This window comes from Ovis canadensis, chromosome 13 (genome assembly GCF_042477335.2).
Source record: "Ovis canadensis isolate MfBH-ARS-UI-01 breed Bighorn chromosome 13, ARS-UI_OviCan_v2, whole genome shotgun sequence".
Taxonomy (NCBI): Eukaryota; Metazoa; Chordata; class Mammalia; order Artiodactyla; family Bovidae; genus Ovis; species Ovis canadensis.
In genome coordinates, this window is record NC_091257.1 from 96,856,053 (window position 1) to 96,880,692 (window position 24,640).

At 48.3% G+C, this 24,640-nt stretch overlaps 1 protein-coding gene across 8 annotated transcripts in view; it reads right to left on the reverse strand.

Annotated features, from left to right (window-relative positions):
* The window catches only part of BCAS1 (brain enriched myelin associated protein 1), a 98,460-nt gene that overhangs the window by 58,724 nt on the left and 15,096 nt on the right, over positions 1-24,640 (reverse strand). For all 8 annotated transcript variants that reach the window (XM_069548848.1, XM_069548842.1, XM_069548849.1 and 5 more), the window contains exon 4: positions 8,055-8,626. In XM_069548848.1, the coding sequence (XP_069404949.1) occupies positions 8,055-8,626 (572 nt within the window). The remainder of the gene's footprint in view (positions 1-8,054; positions 8,627-24,640) is intronic.

Here is a 24,640-nt window from a genome sequence, read left to right on the forward strand (position 1 = left end):
CAAAACATAGTTGCAAGTTCACTGCAAAACACAATGCACTTAATATTCATCCATGAGGATTAGCACCATAAAACATTAAAGACTGAATGAAAATGTCAAATAGATAGAGATTTATGATTCTGCACAGTTTATTAAAGCATCTGTAGCATCCCACGGATGGAGGAGCCTGGTGGGCTGCAATCCATGGGGTCGCTAAGAGCCGGACATGACTGAGCGACTTAACTTTCACTTTTCACTTTCATGCACTGGAGAAGGAAATGGCAACCCATTCCAGTGTTCTTGCCTGGGAAATCCCAAGGACAGAACGGCGGGGTGGACTACAGTCCATGGGGTCACAAAAGAGCTGGACGTGACTCAGCAACTAAATAACAACAACAGCCCAGCATATAAATATTTTGGAACCGTTTTTCTTGAAAGTTGTGTTCAGCAGAGCTAATCATGAGATTACAACAACGTCCTCTAACACGCTTTGAAAAGTTGGAACACGATGGGTACCGTCTTTATCTTTGTCGGATTCATCTAAAGAACATTGCTGCCTGCCGAGGTGTGCCAGGCAGGACCGCCTGGAGACGCCCAGTTGCACAAGGAGCAGTCACGCCCTTCAGGATCACTGTCTCCCTGTGTGAAAAGGATGATGGCAGAAGAGCCCTTCCAACTTCAGACTGTGACTGCGGGGGGAATGGAACGTAAGTTAGTGGTCAAAACCAGCGTGGTTGTTGTTGATGTTGTGTATTTACCAAATTGTGTCTGAGGCTTTGCAACCCCATGGACTGTAGCCCACCGGGCTCCTCTGTCCACAGGTTCCCCAGGCAAGAAGACTGGAGTGGGCTGCCTGGCCTCCTCCAGGGGATCTTCCTGCCCCGGGGATGGAACCTGAACCTCCTGCATTGGCAGGTGGATTCCTTACTGCTGAGACACCGGGGAAGCCCAAAATTAGCATTAAAAAGTATCACATGAAATAGGCTAGAAAGAGTAGAAAATACCAGCCCGTGTTACTTGCTGTAAGAATGGCGCTATTTTGTGAATTCTTCGTCTCATTCATATTTTTCTGTGGGTCACAGTCAAGTTAAGGAGCCAGTGCAGTGAGCGTATTTAAATAAATAACCGTCGGGAGATACCGTGGTAGCGTCTACCGGCTCCATCCACTTACTGAATTTCTCACGTGAAGTTGGATAGAAAATAATGTGTCTGCTTTCTATCTGTGGCGTATCGCCTTTGCTGGCAGAGCCTGCTTTCTGTTGAAGGAACTTTCCACCCTTCCCCCACCTTGCCCCTCCAACCAAACACGTGACTCAGTTCCTCCAGTGGGTGAATTTTAGGAAACTCGTCTTTCATCTGGCAGGACATTATGGCTCTGCACACTGCTTAGAACTCTGGCAGCCTTCTCAAAACCACGAAACCAGTATTTTATAGCAGCTGTGAATGGAGCATAACTTTGAAAACTGTGAATCAGTACGTTGTGTGCCTGAAAGTTAGAGAATACTGTACATTAACTGTACCACAAAAAAAGAAATGAGCGCCCACAAGGGACCAGGCCCGTGAACCAAGTTGATACCCAGAGGGTGCTGGAGGCAGATGCATCCTGGGCCCATGAAGATGCTCAACTGGACGGAACCCTTCACTTCTCGAATTCTTACATATTATGTGCAAGAAATGCACATTTTCCACATGAACCAAGCTACTGTCCAGTCAGCAGCGTTGTATTTTTTCAATTGCAGCCAAAGGCACCCTGGATGGTCTGCCGCGCAGACTCCGCCAGCCGGAGGCCGCTCGCTCTTCCTCCCGATTCCTTATTTCTAGGTTTCTGACAGTTTACCAAACATGCCCTTCTACTCAGCCTCCTTGCGACTGACGGCTATGTCACCTTCTGTCCTCTCAGCAGCCTCTAGGGCAGGCAGTGTCTTCCTCTTGTGGATGAAACACAGGTTCGGAAATGGCAGAGTGGCACAGGCTTTGCTCACCGCCGGCTCTCAATTCCAGCTCTGCCTGAGATGCACTTGTGTGGCCTTGAACCAGTAACTTGACTTCTCTGAGCCTCAGTCTCCTCATTTGTTAAAGGGCAACAGAAGGAGTCTACCTTGTGGTGGTGTTACAAGAATCAAAGCAGGTAAGGTGTGCCGAGTACTTACTGCCCGGCCCAGGGATAACAGTGTGCCGAGTGCTTACTACCCGGCCCAGGGATAACAAGCTATTGAAAACTGGGGCAACTGCTATTATTTAACTTTACCAAACAGCTAGTAAGTGGTAGAATCTGAACTCATATCCATTCAGGCTCCTATCACTTACACATCACCTCGGCTACTATAAATGTTTCATGTGAAACGTTCCTTAGTGCTAATTTATAAAGTCCATGAAATTACAGTGCTGTAGCTAAAACTGTGTTACAGCTAAAATCTGAATTTGATGCTGTAGAAGACTCTTGAGAGTCCCTTGAACAGCAAGGATTAAACGAGTGACTCCTAAACGAAATCAACCCTGAATATTCACTGGAAGGACTGATCTGAAGCTGAAACTGAAGCTCCAATACTTTGACCACCTGATGAAAAAGAACCAACTCACTGGAAAAGACCCTGATGCTGGGAAAGACCTAGGACAGGGGAAAAAGGGGGCAACAGAGGATGAGATGGTTGGATGGCATCACTGACTCCATGGACATGAGTCTGAGAAAACTCTGTGAGATAGTGAAGGACAAGAAAGCCTGGTGTGCTGCCATCCATGGGGTCGCAGAGTCGGACATGACTTAGCGACTGAACAACCGCAGCTAAAAGCCTTGCTTATTTCATAACTTGGTGATTAAAGGTGACTTTTCCCTCTGTTTTGACAAAGTCTTTTGGGCAGATACTTCTCTTAACTTATGACCTTATCACCAGAGGTAAACAGCATGAAGTAAAAACACACCTCATAATTTACTTGGCCTTTCCGATGCTGGAGGTAGGTGGGGGCTTTTGTTGGTTTGTTTTGATCTGAGGCTAACTTGGTCTTCCCACATCTGCATGTACTAACATTTCGGAATAGCACTTCCTCTCATTTCCATTCAGCTTTCCACAGTCACGGTGGTATTGCAGTTTCAAATAACTGGTAAAAATACAACACTGAGAATGAGAAGCGTGGGTTTTGGAGAGGGACAATTGTTTTTTGCTGCATAACTGGGGTAAGTGGCTTGGTTTCACTAAAGGTTTGATTTCTTAATCTATAAAATGATAAAGATATTAAAATTCTCTTGGCCATTTTGATGTTTCAATAAGATGATTCTTTCAAAGAGATTTTATTGCAGAATTTCACTGAATATATAGAATACCCCCAAGATACTAGAGGAATTCATGTCCTCAGAAACCACCCAGGATGGGGGACATCTGGTCGGCTTCATGGAGAATTTGGCCCTTGAAGGTAAAGTTAATTTCTGATAAACAGAGAGAGGGAAGGAGATGAAGGCAGAGAGAGGCCTGGGGAGCAGGCAGTGTCTGCACAGGTCCCGTGTTGGCAGTTTTGACCAGGTGAATTTAAGGGAGTAGGAGCAGGTACAGTTAGGAAGACAGACAGAAGACAGCTAGCAGAGACCCTGAATGGCACACTAGGAAGCCTGTGTGTACAAGCACTGAAGCTCTATTCTTTCTAAACTAATTTCACTGCGTCTGCATCTTTTTTTTCCAACCCAGATTAGGACACAGGCCGTGGCTCAGGCAGCTTTTGAGTTAGATTCAGCTGTGCCATCTCTGCAAGTTTTAGCTGGAGACTGCGGAAGGAAGAGAAAAAAGACTAAGCCTGTGAAGTAACGGGAAGAAAAACCACGGAAGCAGTTAGATTTCATTTTTCTCAAAATGCAATATCTCTGTGTTAGGTACTTCAAAGACTCAGCTGTCATAGGTGTGAATACTGTAGAAACGTGCTTGATATGACTATCATCCCCATTGTACAGATGGAGAAACCGAGGCTCAGAGTAGTGTGTAACTTGCCCAGGGTCGCACAGCCGACAGGTGACAGAGGCAGACTTGGAATCCGTGTTGCCTGACGGCGGTGCTTCTGTGTTAGTTTGATGCTTCGCACCACACAGAAGGGCTCTGGAGACCCTGGCCCTGCCACTGCAGTTCCGCCACGGGGAAGCAGTGCTGTAGGAGGGAGCTGCCGTTACCCGAGGCAAGAAGCCCGTGGGTTAAGTGAGTAGGCGTTTTGTGCCCATCGTTGTGGGGTGTGGAGGAACAGCTCAGTTTGGGACATATTGAGACTGAGATGATCAGCGCTTCTCTTAATATCTGTAGCTAAATGTCTGACGCTCTCTTGACACCTGTAGCCTGAACGAATCTGTGGATCAATGCCTTCATCACAACCTCCCTTAACAATGTGTGTCTCGTATTAGATTCTACAACCTCTGAAGGTCCAGGACCATAACGTTTTGCTTTAGATGCCTTGCACAAATTTGGTGTTTAAATAACAATCGAAACATTTACTTCAACTTTAAAAGAAAAAGAATATCCTTGTTTAAAGCTCCTGAATCTGTGTTCGCAACACTTAAAACACCCCTCTACCCCCAACAAAAAGACACTTCTGGAATTGCCAGTGACAACCAAGATTCAGTGTTTTCCTTTTTTTAACCAAAAAAGGTCAAGTTTCCATGATGTGATCAGTTTTCAGGGGAATGAAGCTCCTCAATAAACGCTTCTCTTAAAGTTCTGGTTCAATTGTTGGGGAGAGGAGAGAAAAAAAAGCCCCCCTGCCAACACACTCGTTTGTGTGAAGCACAGCTCAGTGAAACCTTTCAGGCATATAATTTATCTTTTCTTTGGCCTATGTAGTAAATGCTTCATTTGTTCATGAATTCTGGCCTTGTTTTAATTATGCTATGCTCTGAATGTAGTTTTATGAGGCACAAAAATAAGATTGTCATTCTGAAAACACAGAAGATTTGTGTGTTTCCCCTAGAATGAAATGGTGGTATCTTTTTCCCAGTTCACAGCTCTGTGGGTTTGCGGTTGGAATTCCAATCCAGCAAGGGACACAGCAGTGAAACTGGGGGGAAGGGTTTGTGTGGGTGGGCGGGGAGGGACAGCTGAGCCCAGGGCATAATTTACCCTCAGAATTCTGAATCGATACATTGATGGCCCCGGACGCATACTGCGCTCTTCCCACCAAGAAAGCCATTGATTGATAAGTTTTGTTCCTGTTACTTTCTGAGGGCCATCCTCTTTCATTCCGCTTCCAAGAAAATTGATTTCTCCCCCTAAATACAGGCTGTACATCCAGAGAGCAGGCCAGAACTCTTAATAATCAGAAGGCTGTTCTGTCGTTGTTAAAAATCTTTGCAGATACATATATCTGAATATCCACAAGCTAACAGACTAGCAGAGACATCAGTGGCTATTTCACAGCTTTCCCATTTTCATCAGCACATAGGCCAGCGCAGCTTGGATCCCGGGGTTGGGAAGACCCCCTGGAGGAGGGCATGGCAGCCCGCTCCAGCATTCGTCCCTGGAGAATCCATGGACAGAGGGGCCTGGCGGGCTGCAGTCCATGGGGTCGCAAAGGACATGACTGAGCACACAGGCAGACCAGGCAGAGTGAGCGCTCCATATTTCAAGTTCCAATGATGCAACCAGCCAAAAGGGGAAATTTGCTGTGTAACAAACACAGATGAAAACTCCGTGGCTGAGTCTAATTCCACATGGACGATAAGTGACAATTTTTAGATCTTCTGAGAGGTTACTGTAACTTCAAAATACCACCCACGGGCTTGGCTATATTAAATACCTGCCATGTTGCCAACACAGACCCCGTCTCCTGGATCAAATTTGATTTTGGAACTCATTCCACTTTAACTGAGGTGCTGTCCGAAAAAGCGTGCAATTAAAAAAAAAATAGAGTTGATCAAGCACAATTCTTAAACTTTCCTGCCCATTTTGTTTAGGATAGGAATGGATTGACTGCCTTAAGTTTTTACGGTTAAATGCGTTCAAGGGTCAGTTGTCAGAGACAGAACTGGTTTACTCGACTACTTTGGGGATTTGGATGTGTCAAGAGACTTCTATTCAGAGATGGGATACTCAGTCCTTCATTCTCTTCCCATAAATAACACAGTCTTTTCTCAGTTTGGGCAATGGGCTGGCTTTGGATGCCCATGGAAATGAAACGTGACCTTGCAAAACTCAGAATGGCCTGGGAGCCCATGACCAATAACAGGAAGCCGCAAGAGACCCCCGGTCAGGTAAGTCAGCAGCTTTTCAAATATTCAGGAATACTGATGTCCTTGACCCAAGACAAGGACTCTGGGCTCCAGGTGCAAAGATTTGATGGACGCCTCCCTGGGCCACCTAGACTGATTCTCCTTGAGTCTGGACAACTTCCCCAACACTTGGCCTCCCTCGCTAGAGCCCTGGGTGCGTGCATCGTAACTGTGGGTTTTTTTGCACCTCTTCTCCCGCTAGACCACAGACTCCCTGAGGCCAGCGACCTTTTGCTGTCCATGGTCGAGCCTCACCTGCGTCTGGCAGCATCACACTCAGTAAAGATCTGATGTGTGCGTGCACGCTAAGTTGCTTCTGCCATATCTGACCCTGTTGACCCCATGGACTGTAGCCCGCCAGCCTCCTCTGTCCATAGGATTCTCCAGGCAGGAACACTGGAGCGGGGTGCCATTCCCTTCTCCAGGGGATCTTCCCAACCCAGGGGTTGAACCTGAGTCTCCTGCACTGCAGGCAGATTCTTTTACTGTCTGAGCCACGAGGGAAGGGCACAGATTTGATGCCAGCACGCATTTGAAGACTCACTTTGAATTAAACAGAAAGTTTATGCAGAAGGCTCCTGAACTGTTGCATTTAGGGAAGGGGCATTTAAAGGGCAATTTTTCTAACTTTCGAAAGAAAATTGAAAGAGCAGTTCTTGGAATAAAAATTTGCAGGAAGGACAAGAACGCTGATAGTGTGAGCCTTAACAACCACCCTTGTGGCCTTTCCCCAGCTCTGTCCAGAGTTTTCAGCTATTGTCTAGTATTTACAACATTATTCCTGACACCACCTGTTGGTGTCAGATTAACGCGATATTTATTTTCCTGAAGAAAAATAACATCCGGACAGTGCCTGGCACATTGTCAATGCTGAATAAATGGCAGTCAGAGGTACTCTTAGCAACTTGGCAGGGAAGCTAGCTGTCATTAAGACAGTTATATTGACAACCACGTAATAATAATCAGCCCACCTAATTTTTTCCTGTCTCTAATCTCAACTAGAGATTCTTGACTCCCAAATTTTGAAAAATACTGCTGCTTAAAAATCCAATACCTAAAGGAATAAGTGCCTTAAAACACAATGTATCAACTTTTATTTCCTTCTTCACTCAAAGAGTTCTTTTCTGGGTTCCCAATACAAACAAACTCTCAAAGTTAGAAGTAAGTGCTCTTTTTTAAGATCAAAAGAACTTGCCTTTCTTTGCACAGGAAAGAAAGCAACTGATTTGGATGCCTCTTAAAAGAAAAAAAAAAAATCTCGCTTTTACAAAGGGATTACCCCAGCTTGTTGGAAAATAATTTGTACACAAAAGAGTTGGCCCCAGCTGTAAAAGCCCTTTACACACACTTTAGTGCAAAAGACAGTTAAAGATTAGCCCAGGCTATTAAAAGTAAGAAATCCAATGCATTCCAATAAAAGCCCATAAACACACTGTATATGAAGCCAGCTACTGAGACAGGCAGATATTGCAGTCTTTTGGAAACTGTCTTTATTCTGCTAATGCCTTTCCTCCAGACTCCACTGATCATAAATGCAACCTGTCCAGCTCTGCCTTTGATAAATGGAAGGACGGATTCATCCGTATGTTAGTCACCTCCTCTTTTCTGTTACATAAAACAGATGCCACAGCTGTTACTGTTCTTGCAACAGATGTTTCTGCCCACAGAAACACGGGCAGGCGCCAGGCTACAATGTGCTGGCTGTTCTAGAGGGACCTACGGCTTGTCCCCTTGTCAGGACCCTCAGTGACGGCAGAGCGGGACACGCGCGATCATCTGCCCACAAGTGCCCCCGGCACCCCACCCCGAGCTTGCGCTAAGAGCAAACGGGTCATCTCACCCTCTCTGCAGGGCCATCCTCGGACTGCGTGGGTAACCCAGGAGTTTCGGCGGCCGAGTGTGGGTGCTCTGTGCTCTCAGCCTCCTGCGGGAGGTCCACGGGGGCTCTGTCCCGTCCCTTGTCCAGCTTGAAGAGTTTGTCAAAGAAGCTGGAGTCCTTGGGCTTGGGGGGGGCTGCTGCCCCGGACTCAGACGGAGGGTGCTCAGGCCCAGGGGTGGCAGGGAGGCCCTCCGCCTGGGCCGGGGTCTGCCCGGGGGTTTTATCCGGGCCATGCCCGGGTGCAGCTGCCACCGGAAGGGCCATGGGCTCACTCGGGTCTTTGTTTCCTGGAGCTTTATCGGAGCTGACATCAAGCCTCACGGACCTACTGGATGAATCCGTGGCTTGGTCTCCGGTACGCCCTGGTACAGGCCGAGAGAGCGTCAAGAAAAAGCGAGATTTAGCAGCTGGTGCCTGGGGTTTGGCCTCCTTCCCAAGACTCTCGCCGTTGGCCTCTGCAGCCGCGCCGGTCTCCATTGTCTCGGGGGAAGAAGCGGCCACATTATCCTCCTGGATGCTGACTCCCAGATCGACTGTAAAGGCAAACATGAACAGCGGTCATTCACCCCAGCGAGGACATCCAAGGGTCGGGGACGGACTCCCCGCATTTCACATGCAGAGGCGGGGAGACAGGCTGGGGACCCTGCCGGGCCCTGGCCTCTCTGCGGGGCAGAGGTCAGCTGTCCAGGCATCTTCCGACCAAGGCCAGGCGGAGGAAGCCAAGCAGGAAAGCACCCGCCAGGGGCCGTGTGAGGGACACACCAACCATCTGCTTTTACCCACATGGATCCTGTGAGAAGCGGGTCATCACGGTTTCACCTGGGAGGCAGGCCAGCCGTCACGGGCTTAGAACAATCTCCCGACCTCGGCCTCCTGTCTGGGTTGGGAGAATTCTTTGCCGGGTCTACCTGGTGCCCCACAGGGTGTTGGGCAGCACCCCATGAGACGCTGAGCACCCCAGAGTGCCCCAGCCCCCAGAGCACCCCGAGCGGGAACGCCAGAAATGTCTCTGGGTGTTGCCGAAACACACATGTGAGAAGCGCAAAGCTGGACTGTTTGACTCTGAGTCAGTGAGCTTTTCTCTGCCTCAGCTTTCCCGTAAAATGAGGAGAACAGTGGAACCCACCCCCATAATTTGTTACGGAGATTCCTTGGGTTAATATTCTCAAAGCACATCAAGCGGTGCCTGGAATACAGCAAGTGCTCGATGAACGGCACCAACATTAGGCATCATCGTTGCCGAGGGAGAAAAGCGAGTGCCGGGGAAGCTGGGGCATCCTCTCCCGGCCGCCCAGCGAGCAGTCAGCTCATTCCAGAGGCCACGCGCTCTCCGTCTCACCTGCATTAGCGTCGGCTGCCGAGAATACAGGCGGATTTTAACAAGGACTACTCAGAAGCTTCCACTCTGACATCTGGAAGTGCAGGTCCAGACGTCACCACACAAGCAGGTGGGTTATACCTCCGGCCACAAGACTGCATATGGGTTCTGCCTCCTCCAGGGAAGGGCTCTGCTCCCAGAATCCACCTGTTTCTGCTTTGAACTCTGCATAGACCTCATTGAACCACCTCACTTTCTGGGTCGCTTTTATAAAGCAGTGCGATATTCAGGAGAAAGATACACTGCAAACCTGGGTATCACAGGAGAAGATCAAGACCCTCGGGCTGCCCTGGAGGCGGGGACTGAGAGCCCGCCTGCCAGTGCGGGGGACACAGGTTGGACCCCTGACCTGGGAAGACCCCACAGGCCACAGGGCAACCCTCAGGCTGCAGCTACGCAAGCCTGCGCACCCTAGAGTGTGTGCTCTGCGACAGGAAAGGCCCGGCCGGGGCAGCAGCCAGGGAGGGCACGGGTGTGCACGCGAAGGCACAGGGCAGCCAAATCAATCCGCCATATTTTAACAGATCAGGACTCTCTATCCACAAGCTGAGTGACCTTGGGCAAGTCACTGCAGATCTCTGAGTTTCTTTATATGTACAATGGGAGAAACAGAAGCTCCCATGTAGAGTAGTTGTGATGTTTCAAGGACAAAATTCATACAAAGTATCAGGAATGCTGCCTTTCCATAGTAGCTGCTTAATAACTGACAGATAACTGTGATTGTGTAGTTTGGAGTCAACTGTGTCTTAAAATCTGTTTGTAGGAAAAGAGAAAGAAGAGGTGGTCCAGTGGCTAAGACTGCATGTTCCCCCTGCAGGGGGGCCGGATTCCATCCCTGGTCAGGGAACCAGATGCCACAAGCCACGTGAAAAGACTCTCCCGTGTCATAACTACACAATGCCCCAACAAAGATCAAAGATCCCACATACTGCAACTAAGACCTGGAGCAGCCAAATAAATAAGTTATTTTTTAAAAAGAAGAGAACTGAGGTTTCTTTAGGTCATACATCGCTCATAAGTAGGAAGAAACACACACATCCATTAGCAATTATTTTGGCCAGACTCTAGTATCTCACAGTGTCTATAGTCAAGAACAAACAGTAAAGGAGAGACAGAGAGACAGAGAGAGAAACAGAGAGAGTGAGCGTGCACACCGGACTCCTGGGCAGATGGTGGCCTCCTCTTCCAGCTTTGAGAGCAGAGCGGAAATGGCGCAGAGGACCAGCGCCAAGCACTAGGGGCCACCATAAACTCGGGCCTCAGGGAAACCACTCTGCGTGAACACTGGATGTATCTTCCAGCTCATGTTCATCCTTTTTCTGTGATCCTGGACTTCATAGTTGTGGTAAATATTATCCTCAGAAGGGAAGAGGGAGGGAGGGAGAGGGAACGAGGAAGTGACGGATGGACGTGTCAGGATGTCAAGCACGCACGTCAAGCAGTCCAAGTGTCAGAGTGAATGTGGACGATTCGTGGGGATGCCCCACGCCGGGAGAAGAGGACGCAGCTGACAAGAAAGGGGAGCCGAAGAGTCAAAACAAGGGAGGGCTTCTCAAAGGCCAAGAACATCGCCTGACCTCTGAGCTTTTTGCCTCCCTTCCTTACTCTCTGGCCGGGAACCAAAGGACCTAGCACTAAGTAAGAGCATTTTGGTCAGAGAAAAACTGTTTGAAAAAAACCTTTGCAAGGACAGACCTTTAAAAAGTGTCAATGCATTGCTCTGATAAAGGATCCATTCCTTACACAAAGAGCCTGGGGTGAATTTCAGTGCACCAAGGGTTACAGCAGACGCCAGCCATAAGCTCTGGTATCAGAGGATGGGTTCAGTGTTCTGATAACTTGTGAGACCTGGGGCTTCTTAGATAGGGCAACCGGTAACTACGAAGCTCTGCCCGCCCCCCAAACCTGGGTGAGCACATATCCAGCCCCGCCACTGGCAGCTTCTACTTCTCTTGCTGAAATGCTCACCGCTCAGGTGGGCACACGACCTGAGCTAGACTAACAAAAATAAATCCTACGATTTTTGCTGAACCTGCTAGAGCAGAGCTGTGATCTTTGTGCTGGAGCAGACAAGCCAGTGAGGGCGTGCATCTGGGACTGGTGGCCTTGGATGTCACATTCGCGAGCGCCTGCCTGAGAATCAGTACAGATAAGGCCCCAAGAGATCCGTGGTTGCATTTGGACACCTGGATCCAGCTGCCCCTGAAGCTGGCTTACCATTCCACAGCCAGAAGATCTTCTTTCTTGTTTTTCCACTTATGCCAGTTTTAAATTAAGTACATACTCTGTGACTTGGAGAGAATTTCAGCGACTTAGTCAGTACCTATTTCGCTTGTTAATTAATAGCAATCAGTCTTCTCCTTGAGAAGCTGTCTCCAGGCTCTTCAGATATATCTAGGAGGCATTTAATATGAGATGAAGGAGAGGAAAGAAAATGAAATGCAAGAAAGTCGTAAGGAACTGAATAGATACAAACAACAACAACAACAAAACCCAAAACAAACCCATCAACACTTTGCTTTCTCAGTAAAAAGGAAGGAAGAAAATTTACGTGGGGAAAGATATTACAGTCACTTGAGACCTTGGATAAGCATTAAAAAGCAAATAAATTATATTCTGAAACAGTGACTTACACATGCACAATCTTTGTGAACGACTAGGAAGAAAACTCACTGGAGTTCTAGGGTTTATAGTCTTGCAAAGAGAGGGATGACCTCCATGCCTTCTTCACATTATTATGGAAAGAATAAAAAGTTCCTTCTGGGTGACTGGAATTAAGCTTTTCATTCCTATGAAAACCTTGGGAGAAGTCCATCTGGAATCTGGTTTCAATAAGAAGTTTTCTTACAAAGCAGACAGATGACATACCAAAGAGGTTTTACCTCCCCTGTAATAAATGTGTAAGAGCTTAAGGAAAACAAAAAGAAATCATGTAAGAATGCAAATGGTGGCTCCCAACTGTTTAGGAGAGTTGAAAACGTTGATCTCCTTACTGCAGAAAAGACATTTTGTATCGTGTCCGTGTGTGTATGTATGTGTGTGTGTCTTACTTAAGAAAGTCATTTTATCTAGACACGTGATGCAGAACTTACTTCCCGTGGCACCTCAGTGTCACTGAAAAGTACTTAGATTGTGGATCAGAGGAACCTGGGTTTAACTCTAAAAATGAAATATGTGACCTGGACAAGTTCCTTTATGTTTCCTCAATTTTCTTAGAAAAGAAGAAATGGACAGGAAAATAACTGTCTTCTTCCAAAGGTAATTGTGAGGACTAAGCAAAATGCTTCCTACAAGGTACTTAACACAGGTGGATATTTAATAAACATTAGTTGTTTTATTACATTTATATGTTATTCATCTAAGGGCCATGTCATTTCCTAAACAGAAGCCTAAGGAAGGGGATTATCCCAATGATTTAGCCCGCACACTTGGGGGTCTGGAAAGACTTTAAGATAATAATCATCTGGGCTTCCCTGGTGGCTCAGGGGTGAAGAATCCGCCTACCAGTGCAGGAGACGTGGGTTCGGTCCCTGACCCAGGAAGACCCCACATGCTGAGCAGCGACGAGGCCTGCGCGCCACGACTGCTGAGCCTGCGCTCTGGAGCCCGGGAGCCACGGGCACTGAAGCCTGAGTGCCCTCCAGCCCCAGCGCCACAACAGGAGGGGCCGCGGCACTGGGGGCCCACAGCGCCCGGCTGCAGGCAGCCCCATGGGCGTCAGCCAGAGCAAAGCCCGAGCAGCGGCGAAGACCCCGCACAGCCCAAACCGCTGCATGCAGTTTAAAGGGCAACCGTACAAGCCCACGGAGCTGCAGAAATCTGAGAACCTGGGCGGTGGAAGGCTCAAGGATGCTTTTCCCAAGCACCAAGTATTCTTAGTCAAGACAAACTGCTTCATCAGCAACCTGTTACCTATCTAAAACACACACACATACAAGGTCATATGACACTGTTCAGAATTTCTGAGTAACGGCTAGCTTTCATTTGCTTTTTTCATGAGCCAAAGCTACAATCTTCGCTTGATACAGCGGTAAACACTATAGCTGATATTCACTGAATGCTTCCTGCATGTCAGGCGGTAAAGTAAGTGCTGGATGTAACAAGAAATGTTTTGTTTCTGTATTACAGCAGTCCATGCCAGGTGCCAAGGTCCCTCCCATTTACAGGCGTAGAAACTGCAGCTCTAAGAACAGACCTGCTTTTTAAAACTATTCGGCTACACCAGGTCTTAGTTGGGGCGTGTGGGCCTGGTTCCCTGACCAGGGGTTGAACCCCAAGGCCCCCGCATCGGGAGCCTGAGTTCTTAGCCACGGGGCCACCAAGGAAGTCCCTAGAATTCTTTTCTCTCAAGAGCTCAACATCCAAGCGCTTCTAGGGCTGAAGGTTAAAGAGGGAGCTAGAAACTGCCGTCATGATTTTATTCCTGAACGAAGGGTCTGCTTACGACTCCCCACTCACGCACTGTCATACGCGTCACTGTGGGGACCGGTCAGGACAAAAGCGAAGAGAAAACACAACGCACACTAACTGCAAAGGGAAATTGCAAACGATGGCGGAGTTCACAGAGCCGTGTAAAGATCACACACATGGTTATTGTTGGATGAGGACCCGAGGGAGTTAGGACAGCTCACCAAAGGAGAAGGAAAAGCAGATGACGGCACGCTAAGTCTTCAAAGCAGAACTCTGGTTGAATATCAAAGGATTACCACGGACCCTGGGGCGGACGGATGAAGACCTCAGTTTTGCAAAAATGACCCCTCCGCGGTCAGGCTGCGGGAGTCAAATGACACTTCAAACAACCAAGGCTTTATGTGTCGTGTAAATGCGTTTGTTGTTTTAAAGATCTTGAAATAAGGATTCACGGGTCAGCTGCTTGGGGCTTGAAGGAAGATGTTAGATTTGAAGCCTTCACCGAATGATCAGATTTCATGCTTTCCGGCTCCGTATTAACAGGGCAGGATGTCCACTCCAAGAGAGTCTAGCAAAAGTGAAAGACAGGAATAGGTTTAGGGGGCAGGAGGGAAGAATTCTCAACTGTCAGCTGAATACGACGTGTCTGAACATTTGGTGACAAAAATGCTGGGTTCAGACGTTATGTGGGCAAAAGGTGGCTTACCCCACGCTCTCTCTTGAAAGCGTCTCTGAAGTCAGCAGTCACTGTTAGTCACTGTGGGGGCCAGACTGCACCAGCGACTCTCAGAACTCCCCCCGCCCATTCTTTTATTTTTGGCTGTTGGGTCTCCATCGCTGTGCGGGCTCTTCTGCAGTTGTGCTGAGCGGGGGCGACTCCCTACTTGCAGCACCCAAGCTTCCCTTGTTGCAGAGCCTGGGCTCCAGAGCACGGGCTCAGCACTTGCGGGGCACGGGCTTCGTCGTCCCGAGGCATGTGGGATATTCCTGGATCGCAGATCCAACTTGTGTCTCCTGCAATGGCAGGCGGATTCTTCACCCCTGTGCCGCCAGGGAAGCCTCCCTGCCCCTTTGCATGCCTCTCCTGTCAGTCACGAGCTTATAAAAGTCTGGAACACGCAGATTACCTACTGCAGAACCAGTCTTTGCCCCGATATGAACAAATACTGCCACTCAGAGACAGAAGTTTTATTCTTTCTCAATTTACTAGTAACACGCATTTAACACGTGCTCACCTCCCATGTGATTAATCTCTCAATGCTTCCCTTTCCCTGCCTCCGTCCCTCACCTTCACTGCAGTATAACCAGTCTTTGCAGCCTGGTGTAGTTTATCAGACTTCGTTCATGGTCAGACAAATACATGCAAGCATCCCAGATACAAGCACTAGGAGGCTGGATTTGTCCTTGTTGGTTTTTACAAAAATAGATATCAGATATTAGACATCATTTTGATTTGCTTTTATGTATCACTGTTATCGGCTGAATGTTTGTGTCCCCCACAGTTCATATGCTGAAATCCTAACTTCCACTGTGATGGTATTAGGAGGTGGAGCTTTTGGGAGGGGATTAGGTTATGAGGATGAAGCCCTCGTCAACGGGATTAGTGTCCTTATCTAAGAGGTCCCGCCTCCACCATGTGAGGATACAGTGAAGGGATGACTGACTGTGAACCAGGACCTTGTCCCTCCCCAGCAAGGAATCCGCTGGCACCTTCAGCTTGGACTTCTCAGCCTCTAGAACTATGAGAAATAAATGGCTATTGTTTAAGCCTCCAGGTCTCTGGTATCTTTGTTCAGTTTAGTTCAGTCTCTCAGTAGTGTCCGACTCTTTGTGACCCCATGAATCGCAGCACGCCAGGCCTCCCTGTCCATCACCAACTCCCAGAGTTCACTCAGACTCATGTCCATCGAGTCAGTGATGCCCTCCAGCCATCTCATCCTCGGTCGTCCCCTTCTCCTCCTGCCCTCAATCCCTCCCAGCATCAGAGTCTTTTCCAATTAGTCAACTCTTCACATGAGGTGGCCAAAGTACTGGAGTTTCAGCTTTAGCATCATTCCTTCCAAAGAAATCCCAGGGCTGATCTCCTTCAGAATGGACTGGTTGGATCTCCTTGCAGTCCAAGGGACTCTCAAGAGTCTTCTCCAACACCACAGTTCAAAAGCATCAATTCTTCAGCGCTCAGCCTTCTTCACGGTCCAACTCTCACATCCATACATGACCACAGGAAAAACCATAGCCTTGACTAGACGGACCTTAGTCGGCAAAGTAATGTCTCTGCTTTTCAATATGCTATCTAGGTTGGTCATAACTTTCCTTCCAAGGAGTAAGCGTCTTTTAATTTCATGGCTGCAGTCACCATCTGCAGTGATTTTGGAGCCCCAAAAATAAAGTCTGACACTGTTTCCACTGTTTCCCCATCTATTTCCCATGAAGTGATGGGACCAGATGCCATGATCTCGGTTTTCTGAATGTTGAGCTTTAAGCCAACTTTTTCACTCTCCTCTTTTACTTTCATCAGGAGGCTTTTTAGTTCCTCTTCACTTTCTGCCATAAGGGTGGTATCATCTGCACATCTGAGGTTATTGATATTTCTCCCGGCAATCTTGATTCCAGCTTGTGTTTCTTCCAGCCCAGCGTTTCTCATGATGTACTCTGCATAGAAGTTAAATAAGCAGGGTGACAATATACAGCCTTGATGTACTCCTTCTCCTATTTGGAACCAGTCTGTTCCATGTCCAGTTCTAACTGTTGCTTCCTGACCTGCATACAGGTTTCTCAAGAGGCAGGTCAGGTGGTCTGGTATTCCCATCTCTTTCAGAATTTTCCACAGTTTATTGTGATCCACACAATCAAAGGCTTTGGCATAGTCAATAAAGCAGAAATAGATGTTTTTTCTGGAACTCTCTCTTGCTTTTCCCATGATCCAGCGGATGTTGGCAATTTGATCTCTGGTTCCTCTGCCTTTTCTAAAACCAGCTTGAACATCAGGAAGTTCACGGTTCATGTATTGCTTAAGCTACCCAAATGGACTGAGATAACCTCAGTTCTCCCCTTCCTCAATCAATACATCCCAAATCCATCTTATCTTTTAAAAATAGCTGTAAAATGTTTCTTAATATGAATATACCAAAGGAGATTTATGTCATTGGCTGATCAATGAATATTCTGATAGTTTCCAAATAATTTTTTTTCCATGTTCGTTACAAACAATGCTGGGGAAAACTTCTATGATCAAAAGTCCTACGCTAGTGTTTCATTTCTATAGAATAGAGTTACACATGTAGAATCGCTGCACCCAAATTAATGTGCGTTTAATTTAAAAAAATAGACACTGCCAGATTAATTCCCGAAAAGAGGCTCCAGAGATTCACATTTCCGACAGCAATATGATAAGCGTCTCTCACCCCCAAGGGTGGCAGGGAAGAGAGGCAGCAGGAATGCTGATCACGCACACAGTCTTAAACACCTTTAAATGCCCAGAGAAAGAAGCTTACCATCGAAAATTACACGGCACTCTCCTGATGCTCTCAGCTATCAGGACATGAGCGCTGAACCTTGGAGATGGCAGGCGGGAGCAGGCTGAATTCAGCCCGCACGGAACACTGCTGAACAGTGGCAAGTGCTACTGTGGGGCACTGAGAAGAGCTAGCCAGAAAGCGGTATGAGACAGGGGCTCAGAGGAAAAGGACAGGGAGAAGAGCCAAATCAGGAAGACTTTACAGGGACTTCTCCGGTAGCCCAGCTGGTGGTAAAGAATCCACCTTGCAACGCACAGGCCATGGGTTTGATCCCTGGTTGGGGAGCTAAGATCCCACATAGCGTGGAGCCACTGAACCCACGTGCCACGACCGCTGAGCCTGTCTCCTGCAACCACGGAACCCGAGCGCCCCAACTAGAGGGTCCGGGGGCTGCATGGAAAGATCCCACACGATGCAACGAAGATCCCTTGTGCCACAGTTAGGCTCCAACACAGCCAAGGCAGTGAATGAAGTCTTTAAAAAAGAAGGCGTATTCTCCAGAGTGGGAGATGCAAATGATCAATGCGCACAGCAGAGGATGTTCAATATCCTCAGTCATCGCGGAAAGGCAATCAAAACCACCACGTGTTACCACCTCGCACCCACCAAGATAACCATAATCAAAAAGACACGGCAACCTAGGTGAACCCTGAAAACGTTACGCTCAGTCAAAGGACCCAGATACAAAATGCCACCTGTGGTACCACTCTCTGTATATAAACTGCCCAGGGTAGGCAAATCCAGAGGCAGGAAGCACATTCGCGGTTGCCACCGTGGGGGAGGGGAACTAGAGATTAAGTGCTCAAGGGATTTGTTTGATGAAATTTCTTTGATGACATGCGGAATCCGACAGTGGAAACGGCTGTACTACCTTGTGAATCTAGTAAGGAGGACCACGCGGCATAGGACACTTGACCAGGGCGCACGCACGGCATCTGGGCCACAGCTCAGTCTTGAAAATGAAGACCCTGTACTAACAAACACCAGCGCAGCTCCGGGGCGGGGCGTGAACGCTGAGGATGAACAGAGGATTCAGTCAAGGCAGGTGACTTTCGAGCCAACGAGAAGAAACGGATGGGATACGTCTATCAAACGGAAATTCTCCAGAATTTCTGACGAGGAAAAGCGCTAAGAGGCGGAGAAGCATGAGATTCCACAGAGGATGTGCCTGCTGCACGGAGCGGCACGGAGGTGGGCCCTGGCGGCCCGTTTCCAGAAGCGTCTGTACCCGCTGGAAGCAGCAGGCTGATGCCGCGGGGTCTGTGCGGGTGGCGTGTCCAGCGGGGCTGCAGGGGCAGCGCTGAGGGTCAGGAGACTGTCTACCGAGGGAGGCGCATCCAGAGAGAGCGGAAGGGCAGAGAGGGCGGCGCCCAGGAAAGGCGCTAGAGCCCGGGGAAACGCGCTGCTCTCTGCGGGAGTCCGCGCCGGCGGACAGGAGGCCGGTGCAGGGGCCGGCCCGCGCATCCTCTTCGCCCAGAGGGGTCCCCGACCGCCCAGAGCCCCGGCAACTAGCGTGGGCTCGTGCCCTCCTGCTGGCCCGTGAGGTTTAAGCGGACGCCTGCTTGGGGCATGGGCTTCCGGCGAGGACACTCGTTTCGTGCCCAGGAAAGGGAGAAAAACCAGCGGGGCACCGTGGCCTTTCCTGCTTTGGGGTCCCATCGCCCGAGGACGGGACGCGTGGGTAGGGGCCAGCTTGGAGCCGCAGCGCGTATTTAGCACACGCACGGGTACCTGACAATGCTGGCGAGCCCCCGCACCGCGCCTGGAAGGGCTGACCCCCAGACTCCTTTTCATAACTCAAAGTGCCCTTCACCGAGGGCTGCATTACTTGCAGAGGATCCATCAGGGTCTAGGACTTGCTCTTCAGCTGCTTCTCTTGCTCCTCCACTGCCGCTGGTCTGAGGTGTCACGGTTCATTAACCTATTAGTCCTCTGCAAGCTTCTGTGTATCTCAGAGCCTGGGCTAAACTTTCTAGGGTTATTGCAACAACAAACGAAATGTTCTGTTCTCGGGAACTTTTATCCAAGTAGGGGAAACATTTAAAAAGCCAGCCAATTGGGGGAAGACCGTGAGTGCGCTGCACACAGACCTATTTGCTCCCTTCGCAACCAGTGACGCTGGTCCCAGGTTTGTCCCTCTACCAGGTGGCTGAGTTTTGGCCTTGGCTCTCCTGGCACACTTTGCCCAGGCGTCCTGACTGGCTTCTCTTCTCACTCGTTATGGCACAGCATTGGCAGGCGGACCATTTATGCAAGTCAGGATTTTCAGTCCAAAAATTATTCCACTTACTTCTTAAAAAAAAATCAAAATTAGGCAATTTTTCTTTTTAGGAAAAAATTGACTACAAACAAAAATGAAAGACAGTTTTTTTTTAGAAACTTCTTATACAGGTGAAACAGAGATGGTCTTCTGTTTCTGAGAAATGACGTTTTCTGACACAAATCATGCCTTAGTCTGCCATTCATTAGCAGTGAGAACAGCTTTCTTAAAAGGGTGAACTATTGTGATACATTTATTGAAAGAAATCAAAGAAAGAGGAAAATGAGGTACTTTCATTTCCCTAAAATCTGGTGAGGTTTTAGGTACACGCACAGGTGGAAAGTTTGGTCAGGCGATACAGCAGGGGAGAGGCCAGTGATAAAGGACACTCTGGCTGTGTTTTTTCCCTGTCGTGTTTATTTCTTCACTTATCCTGTGCCAGTCACTCTATACAGCTCATGTTATTATTATTTCCACTTTTTGGGAGAGTCTCTGAAAGTACATATTTCTCGCCAAGGTTACATAGCTACAGAGGGACAGAGCCGGGCTTCCCAGGAGGCACTAGCGATAAAGGATGTGCCTGCAAATACAGGAGACGCAAGAGACACAGGTTCGATCCCTGGGTCGGGAAGATCCCTTGGAGGAGGGCACAGCAACCCACTCCAGCATCCTTGCCTGGAGAATGCCATGCACAGAGGAGCCTGGCGGGCCATGGTCCACGGGGCCACAGAGAGTCAGACCGGACGGAAGCGACTTAGCGTGCACACGTGCCAGAGTCCGCGTGTGGTCTGTGAGCCTCCGAGTCTTCAGAGCACTGGCGTTAGTTTCTTGTTGCTGCTGTAACAAACTACCCCCATTTTTGTGCCTTAAAACAACACAAGTGTCTTATATCACAACCACCAGCGCCATGACAGCTGACAGTTGCCATGGCAACAGCTGAAAGCCTGTCTACAAGGACTAAAAAGGGGTGCTCTCCCAGCCCTGGGCGTATTATACCCCTGTGCTCGGGTAAGTCATGAATACTCCTCCCTCTCTTCACTCAGCCCCCTCCCTTTTGCCTTGACCTTCCGTATATATATTGTGTCCCAGGCCAAGTCAGGGTGAGAAGTTGATTTTCGAACTGAGTCCCCGCTTTTCCATTCTCTGGCCATTGAGTAAAGCTTGTGCTGATTTAGGCTCAGCATCAGTTTCTTTTCTGATTGTGTGAATCTGAATGAAAAAAGAAGCTTCCCCACCGAGGAAGAGGCCTTCAGTCTGGCTAGGACCTAAATGGACATGCTGCTGTTCAGTTGCTAAGTCGTGTCTGACTTTTTGTAACCCCAAGGACCGCAGGCTCCTCTGTCCTTCACCGTCTTCCAGAGTTTGCTCCAATTCATGTCCATCGAGTTGGTGATGTCATCCAACCATCTCATCCTCTGTCGTCCCCTTCTCCTCCCGCCTTCAATCTTTCCCAGTATCGGGGTCTTTTCAAATGAGTCAGTTCTTCGCATCAGGTGGCCAAAGTATTGGCGTTTCAGCTTCAGCATCAGTCCTTCCAATGAATATTCAGGACTGATTTCCTTTAGGATGGACTGGTTGGATCTCCTTGCAGTCCAAGGGACTCTCAAGAGTCTTCTCCAACACCACAGTTCAAAAGCAGCAATTCTTCAGCACTCAGCCTTCTTTATGGTTCAACTCTCACATCCGTACGTGACTGCTAGAAAAACCATAGCCTTGACTAGATGGACCTTTGTCCACAAAATGACTATACATCTCTTTGCCTACAACCGATTTGGTAATAACCCTCTTAAAAGGACCCTGCGGTTATATTGGGTCTACCTGAATAATCCAGGCTCAGCTCCCCACCGCAAGATCCTTAATTTAATCACATCACAAAACCTGCTTTTGACATGGAAAGTGACATATTCCCAGGCCCTGGGGATTCGAATGAGGCCTTCTGGCCTCCTGTTCTGGCATGACAGTTTTGTAGTCGGGGGTGGTTCATTCCTATCTCTGCACAGAGGTGTAGCATCGTGTGAGTCTGCTCTAACCGATGCAACCACTCTACTGACGGACATGTAGCTCCTTGGGAAGTACTTCCCCAGAGCTACTCTGGAATTCAAATTAACATGTATCAGAAAAAGAAAGGGAAGAACTGAAGAAACGAATTTAAACCACCACATTTTGACAGAGCAAACGCATTAGCCTCCGACCCAAAGGTGCAAGAAACGGGGCTGTGCACAGCAGTAGGTCACGTGGCACGTGGCTCTGGCACCATTACCAGCTTCCCCGAAACAAGACTTTCAAACAGCCTCTGAAATTGGCAACTGAAGCTAGAGATATAACATGGAAGTAAACATCAGACAATTTTATTTTCTGAGATGCTGTTATTGAAGATGAAGTATAATGCCACACTTTGGAGAGGAACCCTCACCTGCATGAGTTGTACCACATGATGCTGGTTTGATATTAAGATCCCTAGTCTCTTACCCTCACCAGGAAAAAATACTATGCGAGATGGGTTTATTTCTACAAGGAAACAGAATGTGATTTCATGGATCGATTGTAAAGAAGGGCTGTGCCTGATTGATCTCTCCCACAGTGTGTCCGGAAGACAAAAAATAAAACACTGAAAAAGTATAAGGGGTGCAGGGGAAAAAAAAGTTTCGAGGTTATATTTTAGATTTGCAAGAGCTATCTAGATGGAGCTAGTACAGTAACTTCATACCCGAATGATGGCCTTTATCAACATTAAATCCAAAACAGAAAAGTAAACTCTCCTCGCATGTTGACCACAGGTCAGACGCTCTCCCGTACTGCAGGTGCATCAGCTCACTCAAGCTTCCCAACAATCTTCAAAGCTTTGTCCTGCCGTTTTTACGATTCCCATTTTTCAGATGTGAGACCAGAGAGGCTCAGCAACTCGCCTAAGGCCACACAGCAGAGCCACGCCGTGAGTTTAGGACCCTGCTCCCCAGGCTGTGTGCTCAGGCACTGCTTCTCAATAGGTCTTCATGGGAGATGTCCCCGCATGGCAGTGACGTCTTTAACAGGAGAACAAAGGAAAGGAAAAGTATGGATAAAAAGAAGGGAAACAGTCACCCAGGGGCCCATGTATCTATTTTTCTAGTCACTTTTCTCTGTAGTTCAGTCTCAGTCACGCCCAGCTCTGTGTGACCCCGTGGACTGTAGCCCACCAGGCTCTCTGTCCACGGGATTTTTCAGGGAAGAACACTGGGGCGGGACGCCATGCCCTCCTCCAGGGGATCTTCCCCACCCAGGGACCTGCGCCGTGTCTCCTGCGTTGGCAGGCGGATTCTTTACCGCTGAGCCACCAGGGAAGCCTGATTTCCTCTCTGCATACACACACGCGCACACCAAACAAACACAAACGTGCACCAGGAGACGTGGCCGGAGAAGTTTGTCCAAAGGATAAAAAAACCACCCAGGATCCCGCTTTTGTAGCCCTTTAAAAACTGCACTGAAAGTGATAATAACCTGGAGGAAACAGCTCAAGGATGATAAGCTGCCTTCCCCACTCAAAGGGATAATCACGCTAAAGTGAGATGCAGAGGGCACATGGTCAGTGGACGCAGGCAGAGGTTTTGGCTTCAGAGGATTAACTTAAACTTGCTACAGATTCTTCAGCGGGTGCCGACGCAAGGCTGCGTCGTACAAAAGCTGGTACAACCAACCACGGGTCACTCAAAGGAGACTTTTTTCTTCCTGGGTATGTAGGTATCCACAGCAACACACTGTCCCAGATTGTTACCCTGTATTTCTGTTACTTGTTTTCCTTTTTACAGGAAGACCTGCTAATTATATATATATATATATATAACATGTAATATATACATGCATTACATATATATAGATAATATACATATTTAATTGCTGGGAGCAGAGAGGAAAGTATGGAAGGGGAGAGAAAAGAGGAGAGGGAAAGAACAAGAGAGGGGACTGTCTCGATTTCCAACATTTTGTTCCCATGTTCTGCTTCTGACACTCTCCTCACCCGTGTGCCCCATATTACAAATAGGGGCAAAAAATAGGGGCATAACCTCAACAACAACAGTGACTGAATGACGCCAAAGAAAACCACTTCTGAAGGACAGATTAGATCGTCAGGGCCTCTGGATCAGTCGAGAACGTCGACAGTCTGCAAATTATAAAAACGATACGATTCTCCTCCCCAAGTGTGTGCATCTCAGCCGCCAGCTTTACGCCGCCCTCACCAAAGCTGCTGCTGCGAGTTCAGCCCATTCCACCCACATCAGAGCAGAAATCTGACTCACAGGTTGAAAGGCAGGAAGAGACTTGTGACTTTAATCTCATCCTGTGGTTGCCAATCCTGCCTGTGCCTCAACCCTCTAGAGAACGTTCAGCAGTTCAGACCCCCAGGGCTCAACTGGAGAGTATTCTGGAAAGACGGGACCTGAGCATCTATACTCTAATAAGCAACCGAGGTAAGATCCTGGGACATCATATGATAAGAAATATATGTTTGGTCTTCATCTCTGTTCCTGGCACAGAACTCCTAAAACTTACCTTTAAGAGTCAAGAAGATGACCTTTGTTATTGATAACAAGCCAGCCCGTTTTAACCACATCTGAGTTTATGTTAATGAGGTGACTTTGGAAAAGCCCCTCTAAGGATGGGAGCCCCGGTTGCCAGAGAAACAAGACATGTGATCAGAGGGCTAGGATTTCAGCTTCATCACCCCGGCCAATCTTCCAGGAGGGGAGAGTGGCTGAAAATTGAGTTCTACCATCAATAGCCATCGATCTGATCAAGCACACCTATGTAATGAAACCTTCACAGACATCTCTGAAGAATGGGGTTCAGATTGCTTCTGGGTTGATAAGCACGTGGAGGTTCTGGACGGGTGGCTTGTCCAGAGAAAGCACGGACGCACCCCGCCCCAGGGTCCCTCCCCCGACCCTCCCATCACCTCCTCCATCGGCCGCTTAGAATGAACTGGTGACTTGGTAAGGGGCTTCCC